Below are 19,929 nucleotides of genomic sequence, written 5' to 3'. Positions count from 1 at the left end.
CAAGTGCGCTTTGAAACCACCGGTGGTCTCAAAGAGTCTAAGAGGTTAAACTCTTGGTTTGATGTTTTTCCTCCACTTTCTTCCTCTGAGTGGATTAAACTAAATATCAAAAATAACAGATAATACAAATTCAAAATGTGTCCTGCATCGTTTCTGGTATGTGGTAAAATGCAATGTAGCCCACATAAGAAAACAATAAAGATTCTGTTAAGAAAATAATGAAGATTTTCTTAAGAGAACATTTGAGAACTGCATTTAAAACGTTCTTATGAACTTCTTGGTGTCCGTCGTGTGAACATTCGCAAGTTTTTCCTTAAGAAAGCTCTCGTGACACCGGCCCCTGGTTTTCTTATTTGAGAACCGTGAGCTGAAAAGCTTTACTCCACCAGAGGGCAGTGTTCTAAGACGTTCTAATCACTTAAGTCCAGGGGTGTCAAACTCAGCCACTAAAAGGGCCGTATTAAAAATCTCAACAAGTCCGTGGGCCAGAGAGCTCCCTTCTTCATCTCCACCCTTTTCTCTGGTGCCTCTGCTGTCTGTCCAACTCTCCGCTGTTTACTTTCATACTTTATGTGCTATTCCTTCATTACGGCTGCATCATCTCTGTAAACAAGACAGATATTGAGGATGTAAAGAGGTATTTGAGCTCCTGAGTGGACACCCTGTCCATGTCTCCGTTTCAGTGAACTAAACGTCAGTGTGTTTTTAGCTGGCTAAACACAGCCGGTGTGTCTGGTGATGTGATTGGTATAGTAGGATTGCGGTGTAACCGCTGTCCTATAGATTGCTGTTGGGGGGAGCGAGGTTGGAGTGTACCTCATGTTGCAGTGCATGTTGGGAATTGTAGTGCAGCGCACTCTGAAATGGGCTAATATTAACCCTCTATTGCACAATGTTGCCTCAGTACAACAAACTCATTTTCCTCACTTTTACAACATCATACATATTAAAAGACAAAAACGGTTCACAGCACAGGGAAGAGTCTGAGTAAGTCAATAAAAAGCATGAGCTTGGTAAAATGATCTCTTGTTGGGCACATTTAAACCTTCTTTTTAACGTTCAGTATGATTTTTTTTGCTATGAGAATTTGCAGAAATGTGTCTGTTGCCGAGAAGCAACTCTGAATGGATTCAGCCAGTCACGAGCCACGTCTCACCACTTCAGGGAACACGGCGCTGTCATTTCTTCCCATTGTCTCACCATGTTGCCTCAAGGCAACAAACTCCAAAAAGACCCTTGCACACACTTTTTTGTTATTATATATAATTTAATAATCAAGGGGAAGACCCAGGACACGCTGGCGTGACTATATCGCCCATCTGGCCTGGGAGCGCCTCGGAATCCCTCCCAGGGAGCTAGTGGAAGTGGCTGGGGAAAGGGAGGTCTGGGCCTCATTGCTCAGGATGCTGCCCCCGTGACCCGAACCCCGGAGAAGCGGAAGATGATGGATGGATGGATGGATGGATGGATAATAATCAAGGACCGTTTAAAGCAAGAAAGTGAAGTATTTAAATTGCTATCATAATGCATGCAGTGGAGGGTTAATAGAAGTTGAAAACAATGTAATGGGCCAGACAGGATCGTGCTGAGGGCCTGACTTGGCCCACGGGCCTTGTGTTTGACACACGGGCTTTAGTCCAAACAAGGGAAAAGAAAAAGTACTGCAGACGGCTAAACATGCACATTGGGGGCAGTCGTGGGCTGGAGGTTAGGGAACCAGCCTCGTGACCGGAAGGTCGCCGGTTTGATCCTCAGAGCCGACAGCACATGACTGAGTGAGCACACACTCAGCAAGACTGAGCAAGACACCTAACCCCCAACTGCTCCCCGGGTGCTGCGGATTGGGCTGCCCACCACTCTGGGCAAGTGTGCTCACTGTCCTCTAGTGTGTGTGTGCTCACTAGTGTGTATGTGGTGTTCCACTTTACAGATGGGTTAAATGCGGAGGTGAAATTTCCCTGTTGTGGGACTAATAAGGGTCTCTTAATTGTTCGTTTTCAGTTCGTTTTCGAGTTCATTTTTAAATTTGATAGAATTAAACTTTCAACATCATTTTTTTTTTCATGTTTAGCATCGGCTAAACTCGCTGTTTTCCAGCTGAAAAAAGTTTGACGCAAAATAAGTTGCATTGTGTCAAAGTGAGCAGTGTTAGCTCAAGGAAACCAACCATTAGCATTTGTCTGTTTATCTTGATGCCTTGCCTTTGCTGTTCTCAGTGGTCCTGGACTTGAATACCGAGCTAGGAGATGCTGAGATAAGAGACACAGAGCAGCACTGGAAGTCGCTGACTGGCGGTGCATGTTGACGCTGCACTGGTGTGGGCACTTTAATTACCAACGATGGTTTAATGTTTCTTGGACACCGTGTGTCGCCTGCCTGGTGTGATGCTGAACCTCTTGAAAATGACGTAGAAACGCATGCATTAAACAAATATTTGAAAGTAGAATGCCCGTCTGTGACATTCAAAATGACCACAGTCAGCTTAAAAGTTGAAAAATCTTGAACATTAACGCTCTAATATAAGCCCAAATCACTTCTCCTCAGGTATTATTTTAATAAAGTCGTGATCAAACCTCTCGTACTTTTTTATAACACTAAACTTTGGCTGGACGTTCTTGTCCTCCTCCTCCATCGGGCTCTGGCTCTCATTTCCCACTGCTCTTACTCTGAATGCTGAGAGGATTTTTCTTCCCCCGTAGCGTTTAGTCCAAAAGCAAAAGCCCAAATGCCCAATTAGCCCGAGTGGATAAAACGCAGGCTCCACAGTTTAGAGCGAAGCAGCTAATAAATGGAGCTGTTTCTCTGAAGTGATTTGTAGATTTAATTACATTAAGGGACAGTAATGAACCACTGCTATGGCCTTCATCTCCTCTACTGTTGGACCAAACTGTGCTCTTCTCCTTTTCTTTTCTGTTTATCCCCATGTTCTCCTCCCTGTCTGCATCTGTGTGTGTGTGTGTGTGTGTGTGTGTGTGTGTGTGTGTGTGTGTGTGTGTGTGTCCTTGAGAATTAATATTTTAGGCAGTTATCCATGCTTGAGTGGAGGTGTGTACTTGGAGACTGACAACAGGCAGAGGAGAGTTCAGAGGAGCAAGCGTGTGTGTGTGTGTGTGTGTACAGGGTTAGACAATCAGGTCACCAAGCCCATGAATCCTCCCTACATAAACTCCAGATTTCAGATTTTGAATTGTCACCATTACCATGACCTCGGACAATCCACACCTCAAACAGACTCACTCTGATCTCACCGTAACTTCTACCAAGTCTATAGCTGCACATATAGATTGACATCTTGTACCTCTTCCCTCCATATCTTGTCTAATCTGGAATTGCACCTATTTAGAAAGTGGAAGGGCACCTATATAGTAGGTGGAGGTGATAAAATGGACAATGAGCGTAGAAACAAGGTGGATGTTAAGCCTGATTGGTGTGTGTGTGTGTGTGTGTGTGTGTGTGCTGCAGCTGTTCTTTTGAACACAGTGTTTTCTAAATGAGTTACTCTCACTACGAAAGAACTGGGTGTCTGCCATGGAAACAGCCCTTCCTTCTCAGAACATCACCATCTTCTCAAAATCATACTCCAGCTTTCTTTCCCTCGAGTCAGATTTCTTTTTTTATCATCGTTATCAGTTTTTTGAATAATTCAGCCAAAGCAGAGGAACTGCACAGAGCTCTGGAAATGAGTCATCTGCTGTCACCGTTACCTGCCATGGTAACATAACACTCACAGTTACGGTGACAGAAATCAAGACATTGAGTGCGTTTACATGCATTTAATAATCCAACAGCTGCCCAAAATCAGATTTTGTCAGTAATCCAATCAATGCGTTTACATGCTGTTAAGTAATCAGATAAAGGGGAAACTCCAGATCTACATGAATCAGACAGATTTCTGCTTTACAACCAGCCAAAAAACTCACGGAAGACGAAACGTGACGTAAACTCAAACTTCATGATGCGGCTTTAAAAAAAATCATTGTGCTACTTTACCTGAAAATATGAAGATGCATCATCTAGAAATGAAAGAATATTTAAATCCCTCATTTTGTCAGGCGGTCATTTTGTCAGTTTCAGTGTTTTTTTCCTGCGATCTTGCAGCAGCGCTGCTCACACAGGTGTGCAGACTGAGAAATCTGATTACAGAGCTAAAACCCAGCCCTATTTTTCGGATTTCTTAATCAGATTTCTAGATCGGAGTGCAGTGTTTACATGACCGTTTCAATGGTTAGCAATAGGGACCACTAATTTCCTGTAGAACACCTTTAGATCCCATTAGGAAACAACCAAATGCACGTAGAATCAGCCACTGGTCACCTGTTAAACCATTAGCACCCCGTACACTGCAAACAATAGTATCTTGTCAAGCAACACCATCTTAATTCTAGTCCATACGTCTAATATTTCTCATTTTCACACTTTCAACAGCAGAAATATTTGTTTTTTACTTTATTTTACTTGGCAACACACCATTTGAAACATACCATCTCATTGAAAAAGTCAAAACACTTTACAAAACCATTAGGAACCAACAGAAAGGTTTCTATGGATTTTTTCAGTGGGTGCTACTGCAAATGAGAGACTAAAAAAGAGACTCTGTGTGTGTGTGTGTGTGTGTGTGTGTGTGTCTGAAGCCACTGGACTGGCTGACAGTGCCCCTTTATACACATCACCTTTAGCCTGTTAACAGATCCCACAAGCACAGAGAATTCCAATTAGCACTCTTGACATAATCGCCTATTTGTATATACACACTTGCTTGCTCGCTCCTACACACACACACACACACACACACACGGTCTTAATATACTTCTAAGCTGTCCCCTGAGACACACTGTAAGTAAATAAGCTGAGAGAAGTGATGGATTTTACCTGCAGCTGAAGACGGCAGTGACTTACACCTGCTAACATTTCCACACAGCTGAAAGCTGAAGAACCAGCAGCCTCACCACACCCAGATCAGTTTGAAGCTCAGGCCTCATTCCTGCGCTTAACACATCACCAAAAACATGACGATGGTGACACTTCAGAGACAGTCTGGTGAAAGTTCAGATTCACGCACTTTACTCCTCGTCCTGTATGTAATCTGTTTGTTTCTTTAGTTTTACACTGGAGCTAAAAGGCTATTGTAGATAACAAGTAAAGGAGGCCAGTGTAGTGATATAAACAGGGTCATTCAAAAAGATTCATTCAATTTCTAAATGATTTATTTCACTCATAAATCATCAATGCACAATTTCTAAACCGCTCATCCTTCTGGGTCGCAGTGGGGTGCTGGAGCCTGTCCCAGCTGTCATTGGGCGAAAGATAGGATACACCCAGGAAAGGTCGCCAGTCCATCGCAGCCGAACAATGCAGGTGATTATAAACGGTTTAAATGAGCATAAAGTTTATTATGTAATTATACAAGAGCTCAATATGAACCTCCTCCAGCTGTTCGGACATCAACGTCATAGTCAAACTCATCCCAGACTGGATTGAGCGTGTCGGGTGTCGCTGCACTCACGGCTCTTTCAGTGCGATTTCGGAGGCTTAGCCTTCACTGCCCTGTTTGCCTGTGTATGATCCCTTGCCTGTTTTTGGATTACCCTTTATTAAATACTTTACCCACAGCCCTCTCTACAAGAGCCTGACTCCTACAACGCTGTCACACACTGACAGTGGTTTCTACAAAAGACAGCAGAGAGACACTATTTCCACACACTGTTCAGCGTGCTCTTTGGATCAAAATCATTAGGGTTCACTGGCAAAAATACAAGATCAGGACCCTTTTTCATAACAATTAATCTCCCTTTTTTTTCTGCCATTTTATAAGTGCATAGTGCCATATTTCAAAAATAATATCAATATCAAAATATTTGTATCCATAGTTTATGTTCGCAGACTGCACTGCTGAATGTAACGTAATGAAACATGCATTGGTCCAGTGCTCTGTAAGTATCCCAGGGTCAACAATATGCTCAGAGAAGCACGTTGTGACCATTTTTATCACCATACAATATTGCAGTTTGCGTATTTGACACATACAGTGCATCCGGAAAGTATTCACAGCGCTTCACTTTTTCCACATTTTGTTTTGTTACAGCCTTATTCCAAATTTAATTAAATTAATCTTTTTCCTCAAAATTCTACACAAAATACCCCATTGTGACCATGTGAAAAAAGTTTTCTCGAGAGTTTTGAAAATGTATTAAAATTAAAAAACAAAGAAATCATATTTACATAAGTATTCACAGCCTTTGCCATGAAGCTCAAAATTGAGCTCAGGTGCATCCTGTTTCCACTGATCATCCTTGAGATGTTTCTACAGCTTAAATGGAGTCCACCTGTGGTTGATTGGACATGATTTGGAAAGGCACACACCTGTCTATATAAGGTCCCACAGTTGACTGCATGTCAGAGCGCAAACACCAAGCATGAAGTCAAAGGAATTGTCTGTAGACCTCCGAGACAAAATTGTCTCGAGGCACAAATCTGGGGAAGGATACAGAAAAATTACTGCTGCGTTGAAGGTCCCAATGAGCACAGTGGCCTCCATCATTCGTAAATGGAAGAAGTTCGGAACCACCAGGACTCTTCCTAGAGCTGGCCGGCCGTCTAAATTGAGCGATCGGGGGAGAAGGGCCTTGGTCAGGGAGGTGACCAAGAACCCAATGATCACTCTGTCAGAGCTCCAGCGTTCCTCCGTGGAGAGAGGAGAACCTTGCAGAAGGACAACCATCTCTGCAGCAATCCACCAATCAGGCCTGTATGGCAGAGTGGCCAGGCGAAAGCCACTCCTTAGTAAAAGGCACAAGGCAGCCCGTCTGGAATTTGCAAAAAGGCACCTGAAGGACTCTCAGACCATGAGAAACAAAATTCTCTGGTCTGATGAGACAAAGATTGAACTCTTTGGTGTGAATGCCAGGCGTCATGTTTGGAGGAAACCAGGCACTGCTCATCACGAGGCCAATACCATCCCTACAGTCAAGCATGGTGGTGGCAGCATCATGCTATGGGGATGTTTCTCAGCAGCAGGAACTGGCAGACTAGTCAGGATAGAGGGAAAGATGAATGCCGCAATGTACAGAGACATCCTGGATAAAAACCTGCTCCAGAGCGCTCTTGACCTCAGACTGGGGCGACGGTTCATTTTTCAGCAGGACAACGATCCGAAGCACACAGCCAAGATCTCAAAGCAGTGGCTTCAGGACCACTCTGTGAATGTCCTGGAGTGGCCCAGCCAGAGCCCAGACTTGAATCCGATTGAACATCTCTGGAGAGATCTGAAAATGGCTGTGCACAGACGTCTCCCATCCAACCTGATGGAGCTTCAGAGGTACTGCAAAGAAGAATGGGCAAAACTGCCTAAAGATAGGTGTGCCAAGCTTGTGGCATCATATTCAAAAAGACTTGAGGCTGTAGTTGCTGCCAAAGGTGGTTCTACAAAGTATTAAGCAAAGGCTGTGAATACTTATGTAAATATGATTTCTTTGTTTTTTAATTTTAATAAATTTTCAAAACTCTCGAGAAAACGTTTTTCACATGGTCACAATGGGGTATTTTGTGTAGAATTTAGAGGAAAAAGATTAATTTAATTCAATTTGGAATAAGGCTGTAACAAAACAAAATGTGGAAAAAGTGAAGCGCTGTGAATACTTTCCGGATGCACTGTATTGTACTGCACTCATCCCTGATCGTTACACTCTTAATACACACACACAGATGCACCACCCAGAATCAGAAACCAAGTGAAAAGTCAAGCAAATGCCAAGTGACACTTAGACAGCCACTCACACCCACACCCACCCACACCCACTCAAACCCACTCACACACACTTACACATAACAGACCCAGGGACCTGGCGGAGACATGCTCAAACACAAAACTGAGACGTGCATGTGCGCGCACGCACACACACACACACACACACACAAACCTTCCACATAAACAAACATCCAACCCATCCAATCTCTGCACTGACTCTGGTTCCACTGAGTGCACAGAGCTTTTAAATAATAATAAGTGGGATAAGTGTGTGCTCTGGAAGGCTTTAATTAGAGAGGTGCTCTCTCCTACGGGAAACTGTTTTAATTAATATTCTCACTCTATACACACCCCTCCTTCTCTCCATCCCTCTTTATCCCACCCCCACCTCTCTATCCGTCCCTCCACTTCTCCATTTTCAGCCCTCTCTCTCCTTACCTCACATTTCATCACACCAGCCTTCATTCATCATAGGGCCTGCTTACGCTTTACCTCAGCGCTCAGCTGGAATACTGTAACTCTGGAATGTTGTGTCCCCCGTTTGGAATATGGCTCCCCTTTACTGGAATAATATGCCCCCTTGGCTAAAACATTGGTTGGAATATTGTACCACCTCAACTGAAATACTGTACTGCCTTGGTTTTATTCCCCTGCAACTGTAAAGTTGTTCCTCCTTCCGTTGGAATATCTCACCCCTCATTTGGAATGTTCTGCCCAGTTTGAATGTTGTACCCTTTCAATTGGAATACTGTACCTGAACAGTTGGAATACTGTGCCACCCCCAGGTGCCATCCCTTTCTGCTGGAGTAATGTGCCCCCACAGCTAAAATACTGTGGTCCCTCAGTGGGAATGTTGTGCCTCTGGTTTGTATAGTGTGCCCTTTTTGCCGAAATACTATACTGCCTCATTCGGAATATTTTGCCCTTTCAGCTGAAATACTGCCCTACTTCAGCTAGAATATTGTGCCCTTTAATTGGAATATTGTATCATCTTAGTTGGAATATTGTGCTGCCTCAGTTGGAGTTTTACTCCCTTGCAACTGTAAAGTCGTTCCTCTCTCTGTTGGAATATCTTACCCCTCATTTTTAATATTTTGCCCAAACAGTTTGAATGCTGTACCTGAACAGCTGGAATCCTGTGCCCCCCTCAGTTGGAATGCTATGCCCCTGCTTGGAATATTGTTCCCCTTTTGCTGGAGTAATGTACCCCCTTAGCTAAAACATTGTGCCCCCTCAGTTGGAATATTGTACCACCTCATTTGTAATATTGTGGCCCTTCAGTTAGAGTATTATACTACCTCATTTAGAATACTGTGCCTCTTCGGTTGGACTATTGTGCCACCTCAGTTGGAATAGTGTGCCACATAATTTGAAATACTGCCTCAGTTGGAGTTTAATTCCCCTGCAACTATAAAGCTGTTCCTCCCTCTGTTGGAATATCTCACCCCTCATTTGGAATGTTCTGCCCAAACAGTTTGATTGTTGTACCCTTTCAACTGGAATACTGTACCCAAACAACTGGAATATTGTGCTGCCTCAGTTGGAATATTGTTCCCCTCTGAGACTTTATCTTGCGCCTGAACATTTGGAATGTTGTGCCTCATCAGCTGTAATGTCTCAGATGTAATTTCCTGCCTGTACAGTTGGCACAAAACAGTTGCCCCTTCAACTGGAGCATGGTATAATAGGAATTCTGTATCCAAACAGTTCTAAGACTGTGCCCTTACAGTTGATGCACTGAGCCCCCTTCAAGTGGAACACCTTGCATCTTGAGCTTTGCCTTTGTTTTGTCCTACAGGGTAGCTAATCTTCAGAATGACGTGGATTTCCTAGCCGAGGAGTTAATATTGCCCGATAAGAGCACATCAGATACGGCCACTCGCTACTGTGTTCAGCTTGTTTCATTTTCGGCTGATGGTCCTAAAGCTCGTCATGCCAGCTTGTTTATTAAAGGATCCATCTGAGATACGGAGACGTAAGCAAGAAGATTGTTTCCATAGTAAACACGGTGGAGTTACTGTTTGTGTGTGTGTGTGTGTGTGTGTGTGTGTGTGTGTGTGTGTGTGTGTGTGTGTGTGTGTGTGTGTGTTAGGGTTTATCGGCACAGCCCACTCATGAGACTGAGTAAGCTGTGTGTTATTATCGCCCACCACTAATGGTTGTGATATTCACCAGATTCTTGTTCAGATTTTCCCATTTTAGTATGTAAACCGGCCTCTTACTGTTTTTTCTTTTTTTGGTCATAATGTCTCTGAAAAACCTCCGTCTCGGGGGCTATGTAGCCCTGGAGGGCTCAAACCTCGCCCTACCCCTCTATCTCATCCTCAGCACATCCTACCCCTAGACGTGAACACACACACACGGAGGGGTAGGGCTAAGTCGTAGGGGCATGGGGTGAAATGGGACTGGGCCAAAGAAAGACACAATGACCGAGGAGGTTTGAGGGAGATTTGATATGGGTTTGATAAATAGTGTTTACAGCCTATAAGCTGCTTCTTGTAGTCAGTATTAGGCTGTTAACAGGCAAGGCAAGCTTTTTTAAATAGCACATGTCATACACTGTAATCATTCAAAGTGCTTTCCAAATGAGAAAATGCAAAGATAATTCAAATGAAAATTTAAAAGTGTGTAAGAGAATAAAATCAAAAACTAAATTAGTATAATGGAGTGCCATTATAAAAGTCCAGTGTTGGGGCTCTTCTAATGCTCTCGGTCAACTGGTTCCATTTAACGCATAAGGATGGCTTTCCCACTCCAGGTAAGGGGAGAGAAGTTTAAATATCTTGGGGTCTTGCTCACAAGTGATGGGAAGAGGGACGGTGAGATCGGCCGCAGACAGGGTGAGGCGGCAGTAACGCGGTAGCTGCACTGGACTGTAGTGGTGAAGAGGGAGTTGAGCCATAAGGCAAAGCTCTGTGTTTACCAGTCAGTCTACATCCCAACCCTCACCTAACTGAAGACCTAAAGAATGAGATCACAGATACAAGCGGCGGAAATGAGCTCTCTTCACAGGGTGGTGTCTACACTCTACTTGATAGGTGTAGAGTAGAGCTACTCCTCCGCATTGAGAGGAGTCAGTTGAGGTGGTTCGGGCATCTCATTAGGATGTCCCCTGGACACCTCCCGGCAGAGGTTTGCCAGACCCTGAGGTTGTCCTAGGACTCACTGGAGGGTTTCTGTCTGCAAGTTGGCCTGGGAGCACCTCAGGATTCCCCAGAATGAGCTGGAGGATTCTCTGCTCTCCCAACTGCAAGCCTAGCTGGATTAACCGATTAAAGAAGATGATGATGATGATGAGGACTAACTGACTAGTTCCTAATGATCTGAGAGTTCTGCACGGCTCATGTTACTGCAACATATGAAATAAATAGGCTAGTCCTGCGCCACTGAGCGATTTACAGACCAGCAATAGCACCTTAAACTCTGTTCTGTAACAGACTCGTACCAGTGTATGGGGGGGGGGGGGGGGGGGGGGGGGGGGGAGTCCAGTTAGGAGATCATTACAGTGATCAATCCTGCTAGAAATAAAGGAGTTTCTCCAGGTCTGCTTTAGTCAGATGCTTTAGTCTAATGTTTTTGTGGTGATAAATTGCTGGTTTAGTATTAGAGTCCATCAGTGCACCAAGATTACATGCTAGTTCTTTCCATTTTAAGGTCCTTAAATCCAGATAAGCAGCTAGTCTGTGTCCCTCATTACTATTCTCGAATGAAATAATCTGTTTTATCTTTATTTGACTTTATTCAGCTGAAAATATCCAGACAGTGATAATATTAGGTTTTGTCTTCTAAACTTTTTAGTGACTTTAAAGTAATTACAACCTCCAAATCAAGCCCTTGTATTTGTTTTGCGTGGGAGGCTACAGCACAGCCTTATCTGTTTAGCAAGACACAGAAACCACATATTTAGACTGATATGAACATAGATTAGACTCCATAAATACAAAGATTATGAGATGAATATGATTCCCGTGGTCTATCTTAAGGCTGCAGATGGACTGTTTTGCACATTTTCATCATCTAACCTGATTTGGCATCGGAAATTCATACTAAAGTGGGAGAAAGTCTATGGGAGACTTCCAACTTTATTCTCAAGTCCAATGTGTAACTGACATGCTGGTCACTTTTTCATAACATGAAATTGCTGCAAAATGTCTAGTTTTATGTCATAGTCTAAAAAATACTGACCGCCAGAAGTCAAGCAGCAGTGAGAGAGACGTCAGCCAGAAATCAGTTGGACTGTGAAATGTTTTGGAAACTTTTTGCTGTTTCTAATCATTTTTTATTTAGCAACATCCACCCACTCAGGATCCACCCACTCAGTTATAAATAGTGAGGACGCTCAACAGGGAAGCAGATAGACACCTGTCAATCAGCTGAAATCTGCAGGCCTGACAACCTCGACTATAGTGACGTGTGTGTGCGGTGAAAACACTGTCAACTCCTGGCATGTTGTTGCTCCACAAACAGTATTCAGTGTCTATCAAGTCTGACACACACACACACACACACACACACACGTTCAGTATTAGCAGGCTCGTCTGGCAGTCAGTGACAGCAGTGCTGGAGTTGGGCCTGAGGCCATATTGCCAATTCAGAGATGAACATGACCCCTACATCTCTCTCCCTTGCTCTCTCACGCTCTCTCTCCCACATATACACATAATACAACCCCTACATCTCTCTCCACAGAGCCAACAATGTACCTATTAACACACGCTCTAGAAAAAACGTCCCTCCATGCTGTGAAACCCACCCCGACTTCTCTGCAGCTCTGCTCCAGGGATGCAATAACACAATAATAGAAACCAGCAGCTATTTCTCAGTAAGGAGGAACAAAGATCGTAGCGGTAGAGTCCATGTCTCTTTGGGAATTACGGATGAGACACTTCAAAAAGACCCTCTGGGCTACAAAGCCAGGGATATAAATTATTCAGCGTGTATACGCACAAAGCACTTACTCAAAGTCAAACCTGACTAACCCCTACCCTAAATTAACCCTTTGAGGAGCCAACTGTTTGGTTAGGTCGGTACAGAAGTGTTCGTGCTAGAGTTGAAGCTCAAATCTCTATTTAAATGAACGTTGTTCGAACAAATGCAACACTTGCTGGTACAAATAAAACTGTCGATCATGTTAGGCTGGTGCGGAAACTGTTAAATACTACCAATACAGAGAGATTCGCTCGAAAGAGGCCCCGAATATTCCGTAATAACTCTTACTAGGATGAATCCATCTGGACGAAACAATGTGCAATGTGCTCGTCAGTATATGGAGCTTCGAACAAGCCGGGATGCCACTGCATTGGAGTGATGAGGTAGGCGCTGGCCAGCCGTCACAACATTTAACCTCTCTAATGCTTGCCGATGCATTCAGGAACATGGAGCGCCGTGTCAAAATGTGCGTGGCAGAAAACGGACTTCACCTCCAGCATCACATGTAATGCAATCAATCACACATACGTTTAGGCATGTAGTGTATTTTTTTGGCTCATATTGCTTCATTCTAACAGGAGTTCCAGCATAATATTCGGGGCCTCTTTCAAGTGAATCACCCTGTACAAATAAAAAAAAGGCACTCATCGGTGAGTTTGACTTAAAATCTACACATTTTTTGCCACAATAAATGATGCTGGTGCAGTATCCAGCTGTGAATTTCAACCCTAAGGTATAGAATCCACAACCAGTAAGCTCAAAAGACACCAAACTGGGAGTGAGACACTGACAATCAACGCTAGATAACACTGTCCACATTGGACAGAGCGAGGTCACTCTTTGCCTCATTAATCCTCTCATTATTTGCATGGGTTTGCATGAGATTTAAAACAGAGCAGCAGGAAGTAGATACAGAAATAGAGCACAACTGCTGATGTGCACAGAAAACCAGACTAACCACAGAGAACCTCTCACACCACTTAAGAGAAACATGTAAAGAACAGGAAAGACCACCACGAAAAAAAAAGCTTCCTTTATGCTTTGAGTCCTATGATTCTTATCAACTGACTGAAAATACTTAATGATTTACACCATTCAGGCGTAACATTCTGACCACCTCCTCGTTTCTACGCTCACTGTCCATCTTATCAGCTCCACTTACTGTATAGCTGGTCTTTGTAGTTCTACAGTTACAGACTGTAGTCCATCTGTTTCTCTGATACTCTGTTACCCTGTTCTTCAGTGGTCAGGACCCCCATGAACCCTCACAGAGCAGGTACTATTTGGGTGGTGGGTCATTCTCAGCACTGGAGCAACAATGATGTGGTGTGTTGTATTAGTGCGTGTTGTGCTGGTACGAGTGGATCAGACACAGCAGTGCTGCTGGAGTTTTTAAACACTGTGTCCACTCACTGTCCACTGTATTAGATGCTCCTACCTCGTCAGTCCACCTTATAGATGAAAAGTCAGAGACAATAGCTCATCTGCTGCTGCACAGTTAGTGTTGGTCATCCTCTAGTCCTTCATCAGTGGTCACAGGACACTGTTGGCTGGATATTTTTGGTTGGTGGACTATTCTCAGTCCAGCAGTGACAGTGAGGTGTTTAAAAACTCCAGGAGGAGCTATCGTCTCTGACTTCTACAAGGTGGGTTGACGAAGTAGGAGCGTCTAATAGAGTGGACAGTGAGTGGACACAGTGTTTAAAAACTCCAGCAGCATGGCTGTGTCTGATCCACTCAGACCAGCACAACACACACAAACACACCACCACCACCACGTCAGTGTTCCTGCAGTGCTGAGAATGACCCACCACGCAAATAGCTCTGTGAGGGTCCATAGGGGTCCTGACTACTGAAGAACAGGGTAACAAAGTATCAGAGAAACAGATGGACTACAGTCTGTAACTGTAGAACTACAAAGTGCAGCTATACAGTAAGTGGAGCTGATAAAGTGGACAATGAGCGTAGAAACAAAGAGGTGGTCATGATGTTATTCTTGATCGGTGTATATAACAAGTCAAAACCTTGGTTAGATTGATTGGTGAACAAGTGATAAAAATATATCACATTACTTACTAATACTTCACATGTAAACAAAAAACCCATGCTCTTGCATCAGTAAGGTTATCCTTTAAACTGTTGGCTTATAATTCAGATATCAATGTTAATATTCAGTACATAAACTTATTCGATTACTAATATGAAACTAATATGTTCTGTTGTAATCTGGTCTAATATGTTCGAGTAAGTTCTGTAGTTATGAGACTGAGGAAGTGAAGTCAGGACTACATCCAGAGTTTAACAGGTTAACTTAACTACCACAATTTGGCCTCCGGTTCCTTGTACAGGTCTAATATGAAAGCCATATGAACGTTCCTTACCTTGGCATAGAGAGCTCCTTTGGCTGCGAGGGCGTCCTCTCCGCGGCCGTTGGGATAGCATTCGTAGTGTGCATCCAGGATGGGGTAGCGGCTGGCCAGGAGAAGGCCGCTGTTGAGGAACTTGAACCTTGAGCAGCAGCCCTTCCAGCCATAGCGGCCCACGTCGCTGAGCACATAAGGGAAGTAGCGGTGTAGCTGCCGGCACAGACGCTCTGATGCTCGCCGATCAAACACTTCCTGCAGGCACAGGAAATCTAGGTTGGCAGGGAAGAAGGCAGAGATTTCATGGTCAAAGCCATCATCACCGTGGCGGCGCTTGCGGCCTGTAGGCCTCTTGAAGAAAGAAGCACGGTGCTGCGAGAGCGTGTTGTTGGACGTGATGCCGCCGCCATCTGTTGCACCATGGAAACGTGTCAAGGACTCTCTGGAGGCAGTGCGACTGTGAAGGCTGCCGGTGTCTCCTTCACCGGGGTGATGGTTTTTGGTCTCCGCTGTCTCTGGTTCAGGGGAAGTGATGCTAATCTGGACCCCAGAAGGGTGCAAAGGACAGTCATCAGAGCCTGGACCTGCAGTGGTGGAATGGACCGGACATTCCCCAGACGCTTGAAGGTCTCCAGGCTGGTGGACTGGGCAGTCTGGAGATGGTTCCTCCTGGCTGGAATGCAGTGGACATTCAGCAATATTCTGGCTGTTATGGACAGGGCAGTCTGAGTTTGTTCCCCCAATAGGATGCACAGGACACTCTGAAGTATTCTGGCCATTATGGATGGGGCAGTCTGAGCTTGATCCTCCAGAGGGATGCACAGGACACTCAGATGCAGGCTCACTGTCTCCCTCACTTCCAGTCGTTGGTTCTGGACGCTGGTCCAGTGAGGATGTTCGTCGGAAGCCCTGCGTGGCCAGGCTGCAGAAGGATGCGGCGCTGATCGAGGTGTTGGTAGGTGAATCAATGTAGATCTTGATCTGTGGCCGACTGGCTCCATTGCGGATCCGTTTGCCCACTTCCCGTGCCCTGCGCTGTGTGTCCGCCAGGTTGTTGAACCGTGCCAGAGAGTCTGGCAGCAGGCACACATTGGCGCTGCCAAAGCAGAAGCTGCGGCCTTGGGGGCGCCATTCGCCAGACCCCGCAGCAGATGGGCCCTGCTCAGCCCGATGAGCGTCAGGTTTTCGGTACGAATAGATGTATGGGTGCCGGGAAGCCTGTAGGGGTGCCCAAAGTAGGAAGCCTAGTAGTGCGAAGGGTAAAGAGGCCAGCAGTAGGACCAGGTACAGCGGTGTAGAGATGAGCACCCCCAGAGCCAGGAAAGAGCAAGGATCCTGCGAACGCCTTCTCTTCTCCAATGAGGTGGCAACACAAGAGGCCAGGAGCCGGTCCAGCATCCAATAGCAGGGGAACACCAAGGCCCAGGACAGGCTGCTGAGGAAGCTGAGGAAGGCACTCGGGTAAGGGGAGGTGTGCAGGACCATCTCCGTCTTGCAGTCTGGTCCAAAATTCAACTCAAACTCAACAATAAAAAAAATGAAAAAATAAGTTTAAAAAACAGCTAAAAAGTTAACCCACACCCCTTTTGAGAAGAAAGCGGTTCTACATGGTTCCTTGGCTGTAGTTCAGAGTTTGGGTTTTAGGTTTCTGATCAACCTTTCTTCCCTCCCCAGTTAGGCCCCCTGGTGGAGGACTGCCAAACTACAACTTTGGGAAGAATCGGGACATCTTGATGGCTCCCAGGGCCTTGAGGTACTCTACACAAGTCGGCTGCGGAAGGCTGTCAAACTGCCAGCACTCTCATCATCATCGTCATTAGTGCCGAACCTGCAGGTAACCAAGAAGGAGAGGAGAAAGAAAGAGTCAGCTGAAAGGCAAGGATAATATGCAATCAGCGAAAACGGAACCTTAGATCTCACACATTCTTGGAAATCACCATGAATAATGAATAAAATTAGCTTCTCACAGAGCTCAGAGAATCAGAGAGATTTTTATGCAGCAGAGGTACTTCTAGCAACACGCTAGACTACCTGATTGGCATTTGTTTGTGTGCACGTTTGTTTGAGGTGTTGTATTTGTGCCTGGCTTCTCAGAAAACATCTATGCAAAGTGTGTTTCTTTAGAACAAGAATGAAACCTTTTATCACTTTGTTCACAAAAGTATTGAACCTAATGCTTCACGATGGCACAAACTGTACAAAACCGTAAATTTCATTGTCTCTTCTGTTCAAGCCTGTATGTGCCGGCACAGCAGGATTTTCTAGGAGACACGGGAACCCATTCCAGATCCTCCATTTCCTTTATTAACATTAACATACCTTGCCAACTACTCTTTAACAGCTCCAACTGTTCACTAAGTCCAATGTCTCCATCTCAACACTAACATTTACCACTCAGTTCTCTACTCAGGGTTCTGATCCAAACCCTGTAAAGCTGCTCTGTGACTTGATTACAAAAAACGTTATATAAATTAAAATGAATTGAAACACTAATGATGTCCTACAATGGGCACACTCTGCGATGACTTCCTTGTGTTTTAGTTTTTTCGTCCCAAAGGATGTCATACAGATGTGGCTCATTGTTTTTCCTGGCCTTTAATGTACAGAAAGATAAAATTACAAAAATATCATTTAAAAGAACATCAAAAGTGCACGTGCCACTGTAAAACATGATACATAACACTGTTCATGGTACAAAAAAGATACTGACATTTTCCTTGGCCATGCTAATTGTGCACACAAACACACACACACACACACACACATATAAATACTATGCACACGTGAATATGTACAATTCACTTCTACACACCAAGGGCCAGGCAATATATCACCACTGTCCAAAGAAAACCATGCATCTCCATTTATGTCAATTTGAAATTTTTTTACATTATTTCAAAACACCAGCTGTGTGAAAATTGGATGATAAATGGACCAAAAAATGCTCTAAAATCACTTAGAATAAAACCCCTTTACATTAACTTACATTGAAATGTAAGAGTGTTTTTGCTGTCTTCTCTACAGTTACTCATTTGGAGATACTTGTTTTACTTTAGACAGCAACGATATGTAAAATAAGATATCCAAGACAAGCTGCTGTTGGGGCAGTTGTGGGCTGGAGGTTAGGGAACCTGCCCTCTGACCAGAAGATTGTTGGTTCAATCCCCAGAGCTGACAGTCCATGACTGAGGTGTCCTTGAGCAAGACACCTAACCCCAACTTCTCCCCGGGCGCTGCGGATTGGGCTGCCCACCGCTCCGGGCAAGTGTGCTCACTGCCCCCTAGTGTGTGCTCACTAGTGTGTATGTGGTGTTTTAGTTCACGGATGGGTTAAATGCGGAGGTGAAATTTCCCCGTTGTGGAACTAATAAGGGTCTCTTAACTAATGCGCTATAAACATATATCTGAATGCTAACAAGGGCAGGAATGAAGCAGTCTTGATTATGAGTATGCTAAACATAGAGTAACCTAAACATCTGTAGATGATCTTTAACCTTCATGTGATCTCTCTTCATCGGCTGTCCCTGGTGATCTAGTGGATAGATTCGGTGGATTTGATTCCGGGAGTCAGGGAACTCCACTGTTTCATGGGCTGGAGGTTAGGGAACCGGCCTTGTAACCGGAAGGATGCTGGTTCTATCCCCAGAGCTGACAGAACATGATTGAGGTGTCCTTGAGCAAGAACTGCTCCCCCAGTGCTGCGGACAGGGCTGCCCACCGCTCTGGGCAAGTGTGCGCACTGCCCCCTAGTGTGTGCGTGTGTATGTGTGTGTTTCACTGCACTCCCACCCTGCTGTGGGATTAATAAGGGTCACTTAACTTAATCAGTAACATGATCATAGGAACCACACTGAACCAGTGTTAGCTCAGCTTTCCTTATGACATGCACTGTTTTGCACACTTTTCCCCCCAAATACCCCCAGAAAGCCACGACAGCTTCCAAAGCTTTACTGCACGTCGCACTTCGGCTCAAACTGCTTTCCTGAGTTTATGACTAATTAACACACCTGGCTCTACATTTCAGATTCTTCTGAAGTCTTTGATAAGGCATGCCATAAAAATGCAACAGGGCAGAGATGAATTTAGATGGATGAAACATGTTTCCTCTGTTCGCTTGGCCTTTTGTTGTATTTGCTTGCATTTTAATCAAGAATTGACTGTACTTGAAAACCTGCTAGAACCCGCTAAGCTGTTTGTTACCACACAAAGTGCTTCAAGTTGTGACAAAATACATTTGAACAGTGTGGGGAGGCGTGGGAGGTTTAGGTTGGCTCTAAAGCCCAAAGGTGCGTGTTTCTCCAGGGGCATGGCTGTATTTTCCTTACCATCTCCCAGCAGCACTGACCCCTCATCTGATTCTTATTCAGAAAACAGAGTAAAAATAAAAGGACAGTGGGCTCCACGTTCTCTCACCTGATTACAAAACTAGACCGTGCTTCTAAGCAGTCTAATGAAGCCGCTGTATACAAGATGTTTGAATACGTGAATTTGAATAAGACGTACAAATTAACTCCCATGGCACTTTTCTAGAAATTAAAAGACCCCTTGATGAAAGACGCCAGTGAAAAGCCACCCCATCACATCGTGGCGCAGGCCTTCAAGGAGGAGGACGCCATCAATATTCATCTTTGTGCAGTGGCTGAACTGATATTCAGTCATGAAACAACGAAAGCTTTTTCATTTTTAGAAAAGTGGCACTGAAATTCATTTTTTTGTAATTTAACTCCATATTCAGTGTAAGCACATTTCCCAGCACACTGTAAAAATATTGGGGATGTAACTTTAAAAAGTTTGTCTGGGCTGTCTTGAGTTGAAAAGGTGATTTTATAGCAAGTAAAACAAATGTTTGTTCCAATTAACTTTGCAAAATTCAATTAACTAAAAGTTTTACAA

At 44.4% G+C, this 19,929-nt stretch overlaps 1 protein-coding gene across 3 annotated transcripts in view; it reads right to left on the bottom strand.

The window, feature by feature from the left end:
• smpd3 (sphingomyelin phosphodiesterase 3) overlaps window positions 1-19,929 on the bottom strand; it is a 97,377-nt gene that overhangs the window by 27,817 nt on the left and 49,631 nt on the right. For all 3 annotated transcript variants that reach the window (XM_017698802.2, XM_017698804.2, XM_017698803.2), the window contains exon 2: window positions 15,055-16,864. In XM_017698802.2, the coding sequence (XP_017554291.1) occupies window positions 15,055-16,521 (1,467 nt within the window). In that variant the 5' untranslated portion in view covers window positions 16,522-16,864. The remainder of the gene's footprint in view (window positions 1-15,054; window positions 16,865-19,929) is intronic.

Source organism: Pygocentrus nattereri, chromosome 8, assembly GCF_015220715.1.
Source record: "Pygocentrus nattereri isolate fPygNat1 chromosome 8, fPygNat1.pri, whole genome shotgun sequence".
Classification (NCBI taxonomy): Eukaryota; Metazoa; Chordata; class Actinopteri; order Characiformes; family Serrasalmidae; genus Pygocentrus; species Pygocentrus nattereri.
This window is presented reverse-complemented; position numbering and strand designations above follow the sequence as displayed.